The sequence below is a fragment of the Felis catus genome, chromosome C1, assembly GCF_018350175.1.
Source record: "Felis catus isolate Fca126 chromosome C1, F.catus_Fca126_mat1.0, whole genome shotgun sequence".
NCBI lineage: Eukaryota > Metazoa > Chordata > Mammalia > Carnivora > Felidae > Felis > Felis catus.
The window spans coordinates 166,617,026-166,631,464 of record NC_058375.1 but is presented as its reverse complement, the minus strand read 5'-3'; the positions used below and the strand labels follow the sequence as shown (position 1 = coordinate 166,631,464).

The window sequence follows — 14,439 nt, the reverse complement described above, 5'->3', positions numbered from 1 at the left end:
GGGGAAGGAAAAAAAAAGTTAGAGAGGGAGGGAGCCAAACCATAAGAGACTCTTAAAAACTGAGAATAAACTGAGGGTTGATGGGGGGGGGGGGTAGAAGGGAGGGGAAAGTGGGTGGTGGGCGTTGAGGAGGGCACCTGTTGGGATAAGCACTGGGTGTTGTATGGAAACCAATTTGACAATAAATTTAATATTAAAAAAAAACTTGACAAGACTGCTTCAGAAGTAAAGACAGAGGAGGCTAACACAAGCAGTTATGTTATATCTAATGAAGATCAGATTTGTTGAGTATAACTTCAGCTGCAATTTCTTTATTTTACTCAAAGAATTAAGTTCCTACTGGAATTTTGAAATGAATCAACATTATTATTTCATGTACCCAATCTCTGATACTTCATAGCTTAACTTTGAGACCATTCTATGTGGTTGTACAGATAGCATTAAAAGCCAACATTATTTAGAAAGAAGTCTTAACCATGATTTTTTTCTACCTGAAGTGAAATGAAAATGTTAATATGTAAGAGAAAGTTACAGTGACCTAAGAGCCCGGAGGAAAGGGCACTGTAAGCTTGTTTAGGGCTTTTAGGCCTTAATCTCCTTGAACCTGTGATTCTCATTCAGCTCTAGAGGCTATGGCTACACTGTAAATAAAAGATATATTACTTTAATTCTTTGAGTCCATTTAGGCAATAGCATGTTTCATTTATGTTCCAAAGTCTAACATTAAATACCCTGTGTGTACTTTTAAAGAACCCGAGAAGCCTCTCCCAGTAAAGCCTGTCCAAGAAGAACCGGTTCCCAAAAAGCCAAAGGCCCCACCAACTAAAGGTACAGTGAGAAAAATATTATCAGTTCTAAGAGACCCATGTTTCCTACATGTCTGTCATGCTATACACACTTGTTGAAGTGGCAACGTACAAATTGTGTGTGTGTGTATGGGGGGGCGGTATTATGTTGTACATTGTGTTTCTTTTTGTTCTTACTACTCTTGAGAAATCTGGTTTTTAAATCTGTTAATATTGATATTTTAAAGTGCCGAAGAAACCTGTCCCTGAAGAAAAAGTACCAGTGCCCATTCCCAAGAAACTCAAACCTCCACCACCCAAAGGTACTTTGCAGAGTGACAACTACGAGAAACATCTTTGTTACCTATGTTCTATAAATGTGTCTTACTACCTTGTCTGCTGTTTTTTGTTTTTACTGAATGTGTTGTGGTCCTGATTCTTACATTTCACAGTTTTTGTGTATTTTTTATTTATATGGTATTTGTGTGGTTGGTTTTAATGTTCTTCAATAATTAATGTCTTCAAAGTGCCTGAAGAACCAAAGAAACTTGTTGAGGAAAAAATACACATTTCAGTTACCAAACGTGAAAAAGAGCAGGTGGCTGAGCCAGCTGTTAAAGGTATAATGATTTCCTTCCAAAATTGTGATCTTTTATAATGTCTCTTTTAAAATTAAGGTAGCTATGTTTTGCTTCATTTTGTTTTTGTATGTCTTTTATCATCGGGATTTATTAGTTAGAAAAATCTGTCAACATAGGATAAGTAGATAATGTTACCTATAAAACAAAAAGGTATTTGGAAATGTATCCTTAGCCTATGATACAACAGCTGTGGCTACAATATATTTAAAATAGAATACTTGGATTTAAAATTGGTAACCATTTGACACATTCCTAACTTATCTAAATTGATATAATGATATAACAGTGTTGACCACGGTTTAATACCTGTTTATTCATTCTAAACTTATTTTAAAGGCTTAAAAACAAAAAATCTAACTCAGTGCCTAGTCTTTTTTTTTTCTAAGTATGAAGTAACTTCTCTGCACTTTCAGAAAGCATACTTACCCAGAGGCAAATTTAGCTTTTCAGTAAAGGATGTTTCCTACAAGCAGAGATACCTGAACACTAAACATAATTTCGCATCTGGGTTCTGCTACTTCAAACTTACTTGAGCATTTTTGTCCGTTTTTATCCCAGTGAGGTTCAGAAGCATTTCCATGGAACATATAAAGCTTCTTATAGATGAACAGTTTTATATCTATCACATGAAAGACTTGTAAAATTATTCTGTCTGCTTAATGTCTGACAAAGCAAGCATTGGCTAGGTAGCCTGTTTCTGACAATAAATCTCCTTAAATTTCAAGTGCCCTTGAAGCCCAAGAAAGTTGTCACAGAAGAAAAAGTACTTGTTGCTAAAAAAGAAGTAACAGCACCTGTTAGAGGTACCTAATATTCTTTTTAATGTGTTGTCTTCTTTGTTGTAAAAGTCATGTTCAGTTCTACGTGTGAAACTCTTCTCTGGGAAAGATAAAGCCTGATCTTTCTTCTGTTACAAATGGCTATGTTCCTATGTGTCTTAATTTCCTTGAGTAATTGGTAAATGTCAAACCTAAAGATAATATCTTTAAAGTGCCAGAAGTACCCAAAAGACGAGAACCAGAAGAGATTGCCTTTGAAGAGGAAGTTGTCACCCAAGTAGAGGAATATTATGAAGAGGAAGAAGAGTACCTTCATGAAGAAGAGGAACTCATAACTGAAGAAGAAGTGGTACCAGTGATACCGGTCAAAGGTAGATTATGTCTCTTGACAAAGGGATACACAGCAGCATCTCTAGAGTCTAGGTGTCTCATTTGGTCAGACTCTGGGGCTTATTAGCACCGATGACCAATTCTGCTTATTTTAGAAACAGACACTTATGCTGAAGTATGATTTCTGCAGTTACTTTTCACATTTTATATCTTGTATGCAACCTTCCCAAAATTCTTAATAATATCTTTAAAGAGCCCGAGATACCCAAGAAACCTGTTCCAGAAGAGAAGAAACCTGTTCCTGTTCCCAAAAAGAAGGAAGCCCCACCAGCAAAAGGTATACCACCATTCATAACATGACCATAGAAAAGCCTTAATCTCCATATGAATATCTTCTGAGTTCACAACTTTGTGTGTGTTGCTCTCTGTTGTTAGAAATGTTAATTGTGCTTTATACAGATGTGTTGTTACTAGTAGTTAGAACTTACCAATAAACAATATCTTTAAAGTGCCTGAGATTCCTAAGAAGCCAGAGGAGAAGGTTCCTGTGCCCATTCCTAAAAAAGAGAAGCCTCCACCAGCTAAAGGTACATCTCTTTATAATCCATCAGTGGGATAATGGAATAATTTATTCACGTAGTATAACTTGATAAAACTTCTTTCCCCATGACAATATTAACAAGACAAGGGCCTCCCAACTGGTCATAAAAGCAGTTAACCATGTATTCATCTCTAAATTTTGCCATCAAAGCATGCTGATGCTAAATGCTTGGCTCTTTGTCTTTAGTGGAAAGTTCTTACTGTAAGGTAAATTCTTATAATACCAAAATGGACAAGATCACCCTTTACCAGGCATTGTGTGTTGTCTTTATCACCATTCTGTGTTTTCTCAGTGTTCTCTATTTAAATTTTGTGCCTCTCCTTGCCTTTATTTTGTGGCTGTTATTATTTTCATTCTTAAAGTAAAATTATATGATGCTTCAGTTAAGTCCTAAAATTGTTGGGTCCTTATCGATGGGTGAAGAATTTGACACTAATCCTACTTGATATCTTTAAAGTTCCTGAAGTACCCAAGAAACCTGTACCAGAGGAGAAAGTACCAGTACCGGCTCCTAAAAAGGTGGAAGCTCCACCTGCCAAAGGTACATGAATTTGCAAAATGTTTTTATTTCACATTTGCATATAAGGAAAAATTAACCAGTTCAATTCTATGCTCTTTGGGGATGCAACTGTTTAATATTCCTTCATGGAAAAGAAAAAAATTTATTTTAAAGATAAAATGCTTCTTGAAATGCCTTGGTTATGATTTTATTACTTAATCTTTTTTGAGACTATGCTTAAACTCAAAATTTTATGTCATGTAACATTTTTCTCTAAATAATTTCTTTAAAGTGCCAGAAGTGCCCAAGAAGCCTGTGCCTGAGAAGAAGGTGCCAGTTCCTGTACCTAAGAAAGTAGAGGCTCCACCCGCAAAAGGTACATCACTTCATCATTTAAGTGTGGGTTTCAGTTATGTATATTCACATACACCTTCCCCCATAACATTGCATGTTTTAAAACCTTGTTGATTAGAAATGTAAAAGTCAGGTATTTGTGATTATTTTCATATTCGTTGCTCCAAAACATAAAAGAACACATTCTTAAAGACAAATAATATTTTTAAAGTGCCAGAGGTGCCCAAGAAACTCATCCCAGAAGAAAAGAAACCAACACCTGTTCCGAAAAAAGTGGAAGCTCCACCACCCAAAGGTACATTAGTTTCTTACAGAAACAGGGCAAAAAGGAAAACTAACTGGTATTATACTGCCTCACTAATTACAATTAATGCTTAATGACATTGAATTTGAGACAATCGATGCTCTATGATAACAGAATATTTGCTTTTCATGTTATCCCATTGTTATGAATAGTGTACGTAAAAGTGACACTTGTACGATTGAATAAATATCTTTAAAGTGATATCCAAGAAACGCGAGCCAGTTCCAGTTCCTGTAGCTCTACCTCGGGAAGAAGAAGTCCCATTCGAAGAAGAAATTGCTCCTGAAGAGGAAGTTCTACCTGAGGAAGAGGAAGTTCTACCTGAGGAAGAGGAGTTTCTACCTGAGGAAGAAGAAGTCGCTCCTGAAGAAGAAGAAATTGCTCCTGAAGAAGAAGAAGTTCCTCCTGAGGAGGAAGAATTCATACCTGAGGAAGAAGTTGTACCTGAAGAAGAGGAAGTTCTTCCAGAAATTAAACCTAAGGTGCCAGTACCTGCACGAGGTATAGCAACTCTTCTTGGAGTCATCAAGGCCTCTTTTGTGTTGCATTCTGCCTTTCCATCTTTCGTATTCATCTCCAGTCTTATCTATACTACTTCATTCTTTATGTTGTCTACCATCTGAATCTTAGAAAGCGTTCCAGACATGTGTGCCTTTATTGTTGTGTCTGTCATGTGTGTCTATCGTAAATGATCTGAATGTCTTTTCAGATTTCATGACATGCAATGTTATGTTTGTGGTCTTATTCTCATTTGTCTTTTTGTTATATATATAATACTGTGCCTGTGGTTTTTAATGTCTTAAAATGAATGTTTTTAAGTGCCTGAAGTGCCAAAGAAACCTGTACCAGAGAAGAAAGTCCCTGTTCCTGCTCCTAAAAAAGTGGAACCTCCACCACCCAAAGGTATACTTCCCCTAAGTGAATGCACATTCTTCATCCATAAACATTTTCATCCAGACAAATTGTGGTGGAATTGGGTTGAGGAAAAATTATATTTATAGAGTGGCACATTTTTATTTCTAAAAATGTTCAGGAACACTGATATCCACTTTTCACTGGATGCAAAACAGTATTCAAGAACAAAGTTAAAAGAAACTATTGTCCCAGTACTGCCACAGAAGTTCTACCCAGTTGCCTATAATTTTATTAAACATCATAATTTTCTTTCTTTTTAATTTTTTTAATGTTTATTTTTGAGAGAGAGAGAGAGAATGAGAATGAGAATGAGAATGAGCAGGGGAGGGGAGAGTGAGAGGGAGACATGGAATCTGAAGCAGGCTCCAGACTCTGAGCTCACAGCACAGAGCCCTACGCGGGGCTCAAACTCACGAGCCATGAGATCATGACCTGGGCCAAAGTCGGACGCCTAGCTGACTGAGCTACCCAGGCACCCCAAACATCATAATTTTCATATAGATATTCTGCCAAGCTAAATATGATGAATACATTTTCCTAAGTTTCATCCTTCAGCCATTTATATGAAGTGCCTTTGTAACACCAGGATGAAGATAAAAAAGGATTGAAGTATTTCTCAAAATACTATGGAATAGCTTATGTCTTGTGTTACATATATATAAATGGTAGCCCAGCAGGTTTTGACTTTAGCCTTGGGTTTGTTCCTTGCTGTATTATTCTGAGCAAGCCTTTTAACCAGTCTGAGCCTCGGGTATCTCTCCTTTAAAATGGGGAGACTGGTATCAGTTCTAGCGGGCTCAGATATTATTGTGAGGATAAAATAAAGTAAGGTATGTGAAAGTGCTCTATCACTGAATGAATTATCCAAGTCAGACCATAGTACAGGACAAAGTCCATATAGTTATACCTTAAAGCTCAGTATTTTCTGCAAAAGGTCATGGCATCACTACTTAAAATAAGCATAACCTCTCCACCAGGTTAAATATCATATAAGCAGTGAAATGGTAAAGCTGGTCCTTTATCAAAATTTTTTAATGTTTTAATTTATTTTTTAGAGAGGGAGAGTGCAAGTGGGGTAGGGGCAGATATAGAGAGGGAGACACAGAATCTGAAGCAGGCTCTGGGCTCTGACCTGTCAGCACAGAGCCCGATGCGGGGCTCGAACTCACAAACGGCAAGATCATGACCTGAGCTGAAGTCCGATGCTTAACCGACTGAGCCACCCAGATACCCCATGCTGGTCCTTTATTAGATTTCAAGAATTCAGAAATACTTTATAGATAATGATTCAATAAATTGCTAGTGAAATTTAGATGGATGAAATGACAGCATCTGTCCTCTGATATTCAAATAGGTTGCTGATCCCTTGCTTAACATTGGGCTCCTGATCTACCCTATATCTCTACCCTGAGCAACTGTTGCATGTGTTCTTTCTGTGTGTGGACTTCTTGTGTTCTCTCTTTTTTGTCCCTCACAATAAATTCTTATCATGAAATGATGTCTTTAAAGTGCCTGAGGTTAAGAAGAAAGTGCCAGAGAAGAAAATGATCATTCCTAAGAAAAAGGAGGCTCCCCCCGCCACAGGTACTGCTACTCCCAAGCGAATTAGACACTGCCACTTCTTTCTATCCGTAAAAGTCCCAGTGTTCTGTTTCAATATCTGTTACTATAAGTTGTATTATTGCTGTGTCTGGTGTCTCTGTGTTTGTGTATCTTAAATTATAAAATCAAATAATATCTTTAAAGTGCCTGTGGTGCCTAAGAAACCTGAACCAGAAAAGAAGGTGCCTCCTCCTGGTCTTAAGAAAGCAGTGGCTCCTCCTGCCAAAGGTACATCTCCCCAAAACAGGAATGTGTTTGTTGTACTGATGTTGAACTGTGATGCTGTCCACACAGGATGTTCAACATAAACGTTTGCTTTGTGTGGTGTGTCATTTGCATTCCCCATTTGTGACTCTGTTGCAACCATGTTTGTGCTACGTCATTTTTCCCTGCTTTGTGTTTGTGTATTTTACGTTGATTCTCTGCATATGTTACTTCTCAAAAATAAAAACACTATCTTTAAAGGGCCCGAAGTAATTAAGAAGCCAGTCCATGAAGTACCTGTTGCTCTTTCTAAAAGAGTAGAGGCTCCAGCAATAAACAGTAGAATATCTCTTTAATGGGCTCTTAGTCTTAAATCACAAACCTCTTTATTTTTGTTTCAATAGCTGATTATGTGAAATCTCAATGTTTCATCTTGTGCATGTGTATTTTGATATTTACTACCTTGTGTTGAAAAATGGGAAACTTGGTCTTTATGCACTCTTCTTTGGTTCTTGCATTCTAAATTCCTAAAACAATCAATATCTTTTAAGTTCCTGATGTACCTAAGAAAGTGGAAGAAAGACAAATCATTCTCCTTGAAGAAGAGGAAGTTCCACCGATTGAAGGTAGATGACTTTCTAAGAAAATAGATATTCCAAGTCATCATTGTCTTATCATTGTTTAATATTTGAAGGAGACAAATGTACATTTAACTTCAGAAAATAAACATATTCAGGCTCTAAAAGAAATTATTATTTACCTAATAAAAATTGGGCAGGCAAATGAAAATTAACTGACTCTCCTTTCTCACACGCTTAGCCTATTTGTTTGTTTATTTGTTTTCTTTTAATGACACTCTTTGAAAGGAAACTGTATTTTCCATGGGGAATTTTTCATCAAATGATGTGGTTGGCAATAGCAGAATATACCCACCCAAAAGAAATTCCCAGTTAAGCCTGAGTAGTTGGTACAGAAAATCTGACTTATACCACTAAGTGAATGTTTGCCTTCAAACAAGTCCATCTCCATTAAAAATAATGATAATAATTCTAACTAAATTCTCTTTGATATCCTTTCCAAATATGAAATTCTTGAAAGGGCCTAATGTATTTGAAGACCCCATAGATTTTTTTCAAGGACTAGTGAGTTCTCACGCACTGGAAAAAGGTTGAGTTATGAATTACCTATGTTTATGTTTATGTTCAGATAGATCACTTTAGTTTAATATTCAAAAAGAATTATTATTTACAAAGTAATAATCTTTTTAAAGTGTATGAGGAACCGGAAGAGCCTATTCCGGAAGAAGAGATCCCAGAAGAACCACCTAGCATAGAAGAGGTTGAGGAGGTGACACCACCTAGAGGTACAGCTTCTCTTGGGAGTTGGACATTTAAAATCTATGGTGTTCCAAATCTTTCCCAGAATATGTCTAAATCTAATATTCCTCAATATACTTTTATCACATCTTATCAATGATAAATTGAAGATCAGTAATTAATAGCACTGAAAGTGTCCCTTCCCCTCCCCCAACTTTTCTACTGCATCAACAATACGATTCTTGGGTTATTAGCCCTTCAATTTTTTCTGGCGAGGCCCTGTCATAAGATTTTCTCCTACTTTCTAGTTTTGGGGCTTTTATTCAATATGAAAGTGGAGGGAAATCTATTTCTGTGTTGTTTACTTTATAGAATAATTCTTAGCCTATTATTCCTGTAAACTATGACAAGCTTTTTCATTAACTGATATTATGTTTGCTAATAGGATTAAGAAATAATAGCTTTCTCACCTTTAGAGTCGCTACTCCATATATATAATTACCATTTAGGTTGCTAATATCTTTTAAAAATGAGTCAATGCTTTTTTTGCTATTTTTTGCATATGTGGATGTTGTTCCATTCATTGCGTGTCATTTTTCAAAATGTCTATCTAATACCTTTCAAGTGCCTGAAGTAGTTAAGAAAGCAGTACCTGAAGCACCTACTCCTGTTCCTAAAAAGGTGGAGCCAGCCAAAGGTATAGCAAATCTCAATTAATAACATCTTTAAATTCCAATTAATGTTCTTTTAAAAAACGGAAATTTCTTTTCTGACTGCTTTCTTTAAATAGCAAACTTATGAAATTGATTAAGGATCAATAAAACTGTAACCCACTTCATGTCTTTAGCCTTTTTGGAATGTTAATGGATGGTTATGTGTGTATATATTATTCCAGAAGTTTCTCATTGTAACTGAGAATTTTAATGTTAATTAGTACATTTCTTTATACTTTTATACATAACAATAGGTTCTTCTTCCCCACATTCCATTCATAAATCTTATTCCATTACATAGAGTTTTCTCATGTTACTATAAGTATGTATACAATCTTATTTTATAGGGGAAAAAATCTGTCCTAATGCTTGGATAATAACTATTTTAAAGAGCCTTATGTCCTTTCTAATATTTTGCCTAAGCACTCAAGTTTACTGCAAAATGTCTACTTCTCATTGCTTCCTGATAAAGTTAATGCTTCAGGAGTGCTCTTAGTCGATGAGCTTACACTGTCCCTATCACAGTAGGCATCGCCAGCAGATGTAATAGTATCAGCAGAAAGGGCGCCTGTGTCAAGGCTTAAGTACTCTATTATGGTAATCACTTCAAAAAAGTCTCTGTCAAATTAAAAATTGTAGAAGTCTTTGTCACATTAAAAATAGGCCCAATATTGGTAACCCCTGCTATTAAAAAATAAATAAATAAATAAACAAACAAACAAACAAACAAACAAACCAGCACAGATTCTTGTGGACACATCCTCTAAGGTTTGGTTAGCACAAATGAGGGATTTGGAAAGATAACTTTATTGCCTATAAAACTGGTGGCCAGTAGTACGGAGTGTCTTCTTAAACTTTGATTATTAAAGATGTTGTTTTTGCTGTTTTTATTTCTTGTTTATTATTGAGTATTGTCAGCTAACCGAAATGCCTAATATCTTTAAAGTGCCAAAGAAGGTTCCTGAGGAGAAAGTACCTGTTCCTGTTCAGAAAAAAGAGCCACCTCCAGCCAAAGGTACATATTCTCTTATAAACCTAAACTTCCTGTTAATATATTCTCATTAAGATTTTTATGTTTGGGGTGCCTGGCGGTTTCAATCCACTCTTGATCTTGGGGGTCATGAGTTCAAGCCCCATGCTGGGCATGAAACCTACTTAAAAAGAATAGATTTTTTTTTAATTCAAAAAAAGATTCTTATGTATTATGTCTCTGTGTCTTGACTGTTTTGATGTCTTTTGTCTATGAAAATTTGCTCTTAACAGTCCTAAATATTAAAACTATATCTTTAAAGTGCCTGAAGTACAAAAGAAAGTCCCAGAAAAGAAAATTGCAGAAAAGAGAGTCCCTGTGCCTAAAAAAGAAGCTATTCCCCCAGCTAAAGGTATTTTCGGAAAGATCTTTGATCTTCACTTATTGTTGCATGAAAGCTTTTTTTTTTATTTCAGTTGTTTTTATTCTGTATTTTGAATTTACATTTTCATTTCTCTTGTGTTTTTTTAAAAAAAAGACAAATTTCTTAAACTAGATGCTCTTTCAGGGAGGACTGTCCTTGAAGAAAAAATATCAGTTGCCTTCCACAAAGAGGAAGTAGTAAAAGAAAGAACAGAATTAGAAGTAGTGGAGACACCAGTAGAATATCTTGAGGAAGAAGAGTTCCATGAAGTTCAAGAATATTTTGAAGAAGAAGAATTCCATGAAGTAGAAGAATTCGTTAAAGTAGAACAACCCAGAATTGAAGAAGTACACAAAGCTGAAGAGGTCCATAGAGTAATAGAAGTTTTAGAGGCTGAAGAAGTGGAAGTATATGAAAAACCCAAAGCTCCACCTAAAGGTATAGGAGAATTCTGTAGATACCACAAATTGTTATATCTTGCTCTAACTCACTTTTTTAAAAGTGCATTTCATGTTCAGTTTGGAACACTAGAAACCCACTTACTTTCCAAGTTAAAATCATTGAATGCTTTAAGTATGAGCTTCAACTATTTGATACAAAGATTAATATGGAGTAGAGATTAACCACACAGAATATAATTTAGCAGGCAAAATAATAGTATTTGATATCTACTTACCTAAGGAGCTCACTATATGAATTTGTAGATTCTTTTTTGAATCTAGCTAAGAATGACTGTTGCAAACAAAATTCTTTGTACAAAATTCTTACAAACATAAGAATGATTGTTACAGGTACCAAAATATCTGACCAAGGTTATCAGTTGAGTGAAAAAGAAGCTCCTCAGTTCACTGAAGAATTTACATGTGAGCCAATACAACCATTGCTTTGTTATCATGAGTCAACTGTTCACAAACTGATCACTGCTTATCAAAAGCTTCTGCCATTTTATGATATTTTCATTAGGGAAATAACATTAAGGAAGTAAATGAAACATTGGTAACACCACCCATTCTTGTATTTTTTGAGGAGAATCCATGATACAAATAAATTCTCTTCAATACCACTCCAGATATTGAACGAATTAATATATGTGTAATGTGAAGGAATATGTGTATGGTGTGCATGTGTGCTTTGTATACATAGAAAATCTACAATATAGATGAAATCTAGCAAAGTCACATCTCTTTTGGAGGTGTGATGCAAATTCAAAAAAAAAATAGATAAAGCATTTATGAGCCCTCATTGGACTAACTTTATTAGTAGCACTCCCTAATACTTTAAGAACTCATTCTAAATCAAAACACTAATATCTTTGAAGGGCCTGAGATATCTGAGAAAATCGTTCCTCCAAAAAAACCACCCACTAAAGTTGTTCCTCGAAAAGAGCCACCAGCTAAAGGTATTTCATTGGTGAAAAACTACTTACCTAATTATATGTACAGTAGCACCTTGATTGCATTATAAGTTTGTGTTCTTGATGTTTCTCTTCTGTGTTTTGTGTTTTTGGAATTTCTAAGACAAACTATTATCTTTAAAATGGTTGAGGGTCCAAAGGAAGTTCTACCAAAAGAGAAAGCCACTGTTGTTATACCTAAAAAAACAAAGCAAATATCCTTATCAACCAGATAGTAAACCCAGGTTTCCTTCTTTGGTACTATTGAATTGTATATTCACTAATATGCCTTTTGACAAATCCATGTTTTCCTATTAATCATTAGTTTTAATAACTTAGTAATAATAAATACATAGTGACCGTGTGTTTAATGTCCCTGCTTTGTTCATTCTTGTAAACCTCTTGAGTTTTACAACAGAAATAAAAAAAAAAACACCTGATAAATAATATATATTTCTATCTTTAAAGTCCCTGAATCATTTAAGAACATTATCATTTAAGAGAAATTATCGATTATTCCATCAAGACAAGCAGAAGTAGCACCAGCTGACAGTGTCTTGTTAATTTTTCTTGTCAAATTCTTAACGGATTCTAACATGGGAAATTCTTCTGGATCTGTGTTGTCATGTTTGTTATCAAAATTCAACTCATTTTAAGTACAGTAATGTATGTGATAAAGTGAAACTGTTTTATATTGTGACTATGTCATGTTTTGTGTTTATGTTTTTCTTATGTTCTGCTTGTTACAAATCTTTATGAATGTTTAAAAGTAAAAGAAACTATTACTGCTATCTTTAAAGTACCTGAAGTGCCCAAGAAAATTGTGGTAGAAGAAAAAGTACGTGTTCCTGAAGAGCCCAAATTTCCACCAGCTAAAGGTACCTGCCTTTGCTGATTTCACCACTAATATAAAACCCCCTTTTATTCACTTACTGTGGAGCAGAAAGAAAGAGAGATCATTCTCCCCTCAATGCCACAATATAGCTGAATTATGTAAACTGCAGTTTATGTTCTAAAACATAGTCTTCCCTTTGTGATGACCTTCTGGAAATGAAGGCATATGCCTAAACATTGTTATTGTTTTTGTTTGATCCTCTTCTTAAGCGATAATTAAGTGATATTGACCCCCTCAACTTCTTTTCAAAAATAATTTATTTTGGAACTATTGTCAGGAAGCTCTGGAAACAAACATTCCAAATAACAACAGAAAATGATGCTATACCCCAAGGGCAAAGTATTTTTAATATGACAAATCAAGAACTCATCAACAAGGCAATCTAGAGAGATGCACTGTGTATTTAGTTGGCTTACGATTTTGGAATTCTTGGTGTTCTTGTTAGATCCCCCTCTTTATCTTGATATTTTAAACCCAATTACGATATTTTTAAAAATAAAATAAACAAATATCTTTAAAGCACCTGAAGTACCCAAGAAAATTGTTCCAGAAGAAAAGGTTCATGAAGCTGTTCCTAGAAAGCCTGAAGTTCCACCAGCTAAAGGTATACACTGATACTAATCACAACATGAAATGATTCTTTGTTTAGTTATTCATAGTTTAAAATGAATGTGTGTGATGTTAAATTCTTGTATTTGGCTTCTTCATATTCTTTGCATATTTGTTATTTATCACAATTAATATACTAATATCTTTAAAGTTCCTGAGGTGCCTAAGAAAAGTATTCACGAAGAAAAATCAGCTACAGTTCTTTCTGAAGACACAACGATGTACAGTGAGTGTAGAAAAATCGGTGCTTCTCTTTGGTTTCAGTTGTGTTTGTCTTCACAGCTTTTAAAAATAAATATACTAATACCTTATAAAAGTCTAACATGCCAAAAAATATTTGGCCAAAATTAAATCATTTGAAAGTTTACTTGCTCGGACAAGGTATATCCCCTCACCAATTAAAAAAAAATAGTCCTTTACCTGTAACGTTGCCCAATTTTAGAAAAGCCATTTGCCTTGTTGTATTTGTCACTGTCTTGTCTCGTTCTGCTCTGTGTACAAATACCTTCAGCTCAAAAGCATTTTATTTTCTCAGGCCATGAAGTAACTTACTTTAACTTCATAATAATATTTTAATCGGACTTTATAGATTCAAAATGCCCCATTATTACTTTTCTACTCTTCCCAGCCATCATTAGAAATATTTTGGCAATACTGCTCCAATCAAACCATAGATTTATAAGGCCATTACAACATCAAAAGAATTCCCAAGCCATTTTTTTTTGGTCTTATGCAAAATTATGATTAAATAATTTGAGGAGTAAAATATAAATAATAAAATACTCTGAATAGAATACTATTCAATAATCTGAATAGTAAAATTGCTAGGAGTCAAGATACTCTTCCATTTATTTCAATCCAAAAAATGCCAATAGTCCTGATATTCTTTCATTTAGTTTAATCTAAAAATTCCCTGCTTAAACCCATTTTTTTTGTCTTTAATACTAGGTTGAGATAAAAATATATGATGACTCCCTTCTTTGAATACCTTTTCTATGCTTGAGTTTCATTATTGTCATCAGCCAGTCTTCCTTTCTAAAAGCTGGAGAAATCTTTTATTTTCTTCATTTGCCTTATTTCCAAAGATTTAATTATTTTTCTTTTT

The 14,439-nt window shown here is 34.8% G+C and overlaps 1 protein-coding gene across 50 annotated transcripts in view; it reads left to right on the top strand.

Moving 5' to 3' along the window:
- TTN (titin) overlaps positions 1-14,439 on the top strand; it is a 277,310-nt gene that overhangs the window by 126,941 nt on the left and 135,930 nt on the right. For 39 of the 50 annotated variants that reach the window (XM_045034065.1, XM_045034059.1, XM_045034049.1 and 36 more), the window contains 24 exons: positions 751-828; positions 1,034-1,108; positions 1,313-1,405; positions 2,152-2,229; positions 2,418-2,576; positions 2,789-2,872; positions 3,045-3,122; positions 3,594-3,677; positions 3,928-4,011; positions 4,201-4,284; positions 4,492-4,794; positions 5,113-5,196; positions 6,718-6,792; positions 6,955-7,038; positions 7,566-7,640; positions 8,285-8,377; positions 8,956-9,027; positions 9,990-10,058; positions 10,336-10,425; positions 10,552-10,875; positions 11,756-11,836; positions 12,631-12,708; positions 13,246-13,329; positions 13,486-13,560. The exons of 2 other annotated variants lie outside the window; for them this stretch is intronic. In XM_045034065.1, the coding sequence (XP_044890000.1) occupies positions 751-828; positions 1,034-1,108; positions 1,313-1,405; positions 2,152-2,229; positions 2,418-2,576; positions 2,789-2,872; positions 3,045-3,122; positions 3,594-3,677; positions 3,928-4,011; positions 4,201-4,284; positions 4,492-4,794; positions 5,113-5,196; positions 6,718-6,792; positions 6,955-7,038; positions 7,566-7,640; positions 8,285-8,377; positions 8,956-9,027; positions 9,990-10,058; positions 10,336-10,425; positions 10,552-10,875; positions 11,756-11,836; positions 12,631-12,708; positions 13,246-13,329; positions 13,486-13,560 (2,484 nt within the window). The remainder of the gene's footprint in view (positions 1-750; positions 829-1,033; positions 1,109-1,312; positions 1,406-2,151; positions 2,230-2,417; positions 2,577-2,788; positions 2,873-3,044; positions 3,123-3,593; positions 3,678-3,927; positions 4,012-4,200; positions 4,285-4,491; positions 4,795-5,112; positions 5,197-6,717; positions 6,793-6,954; positions 7,039-7,565; positions 7,641-8,284; positions 8,378-8,955; positions 9,028-9,989; positions 10,059-10,335; positions 10,426-10,551; positions 10,876-11,755; positions 11,837-12,630; positions 12,709-13,245; positions 13,330-13,485; positions 13,561-14,439) is intronic. 9 more of the 50 variants (XM_045034026.1, XM_045034028.1, XM_045034027.1 and 6 more) reach the window with 9 other exon arrangements.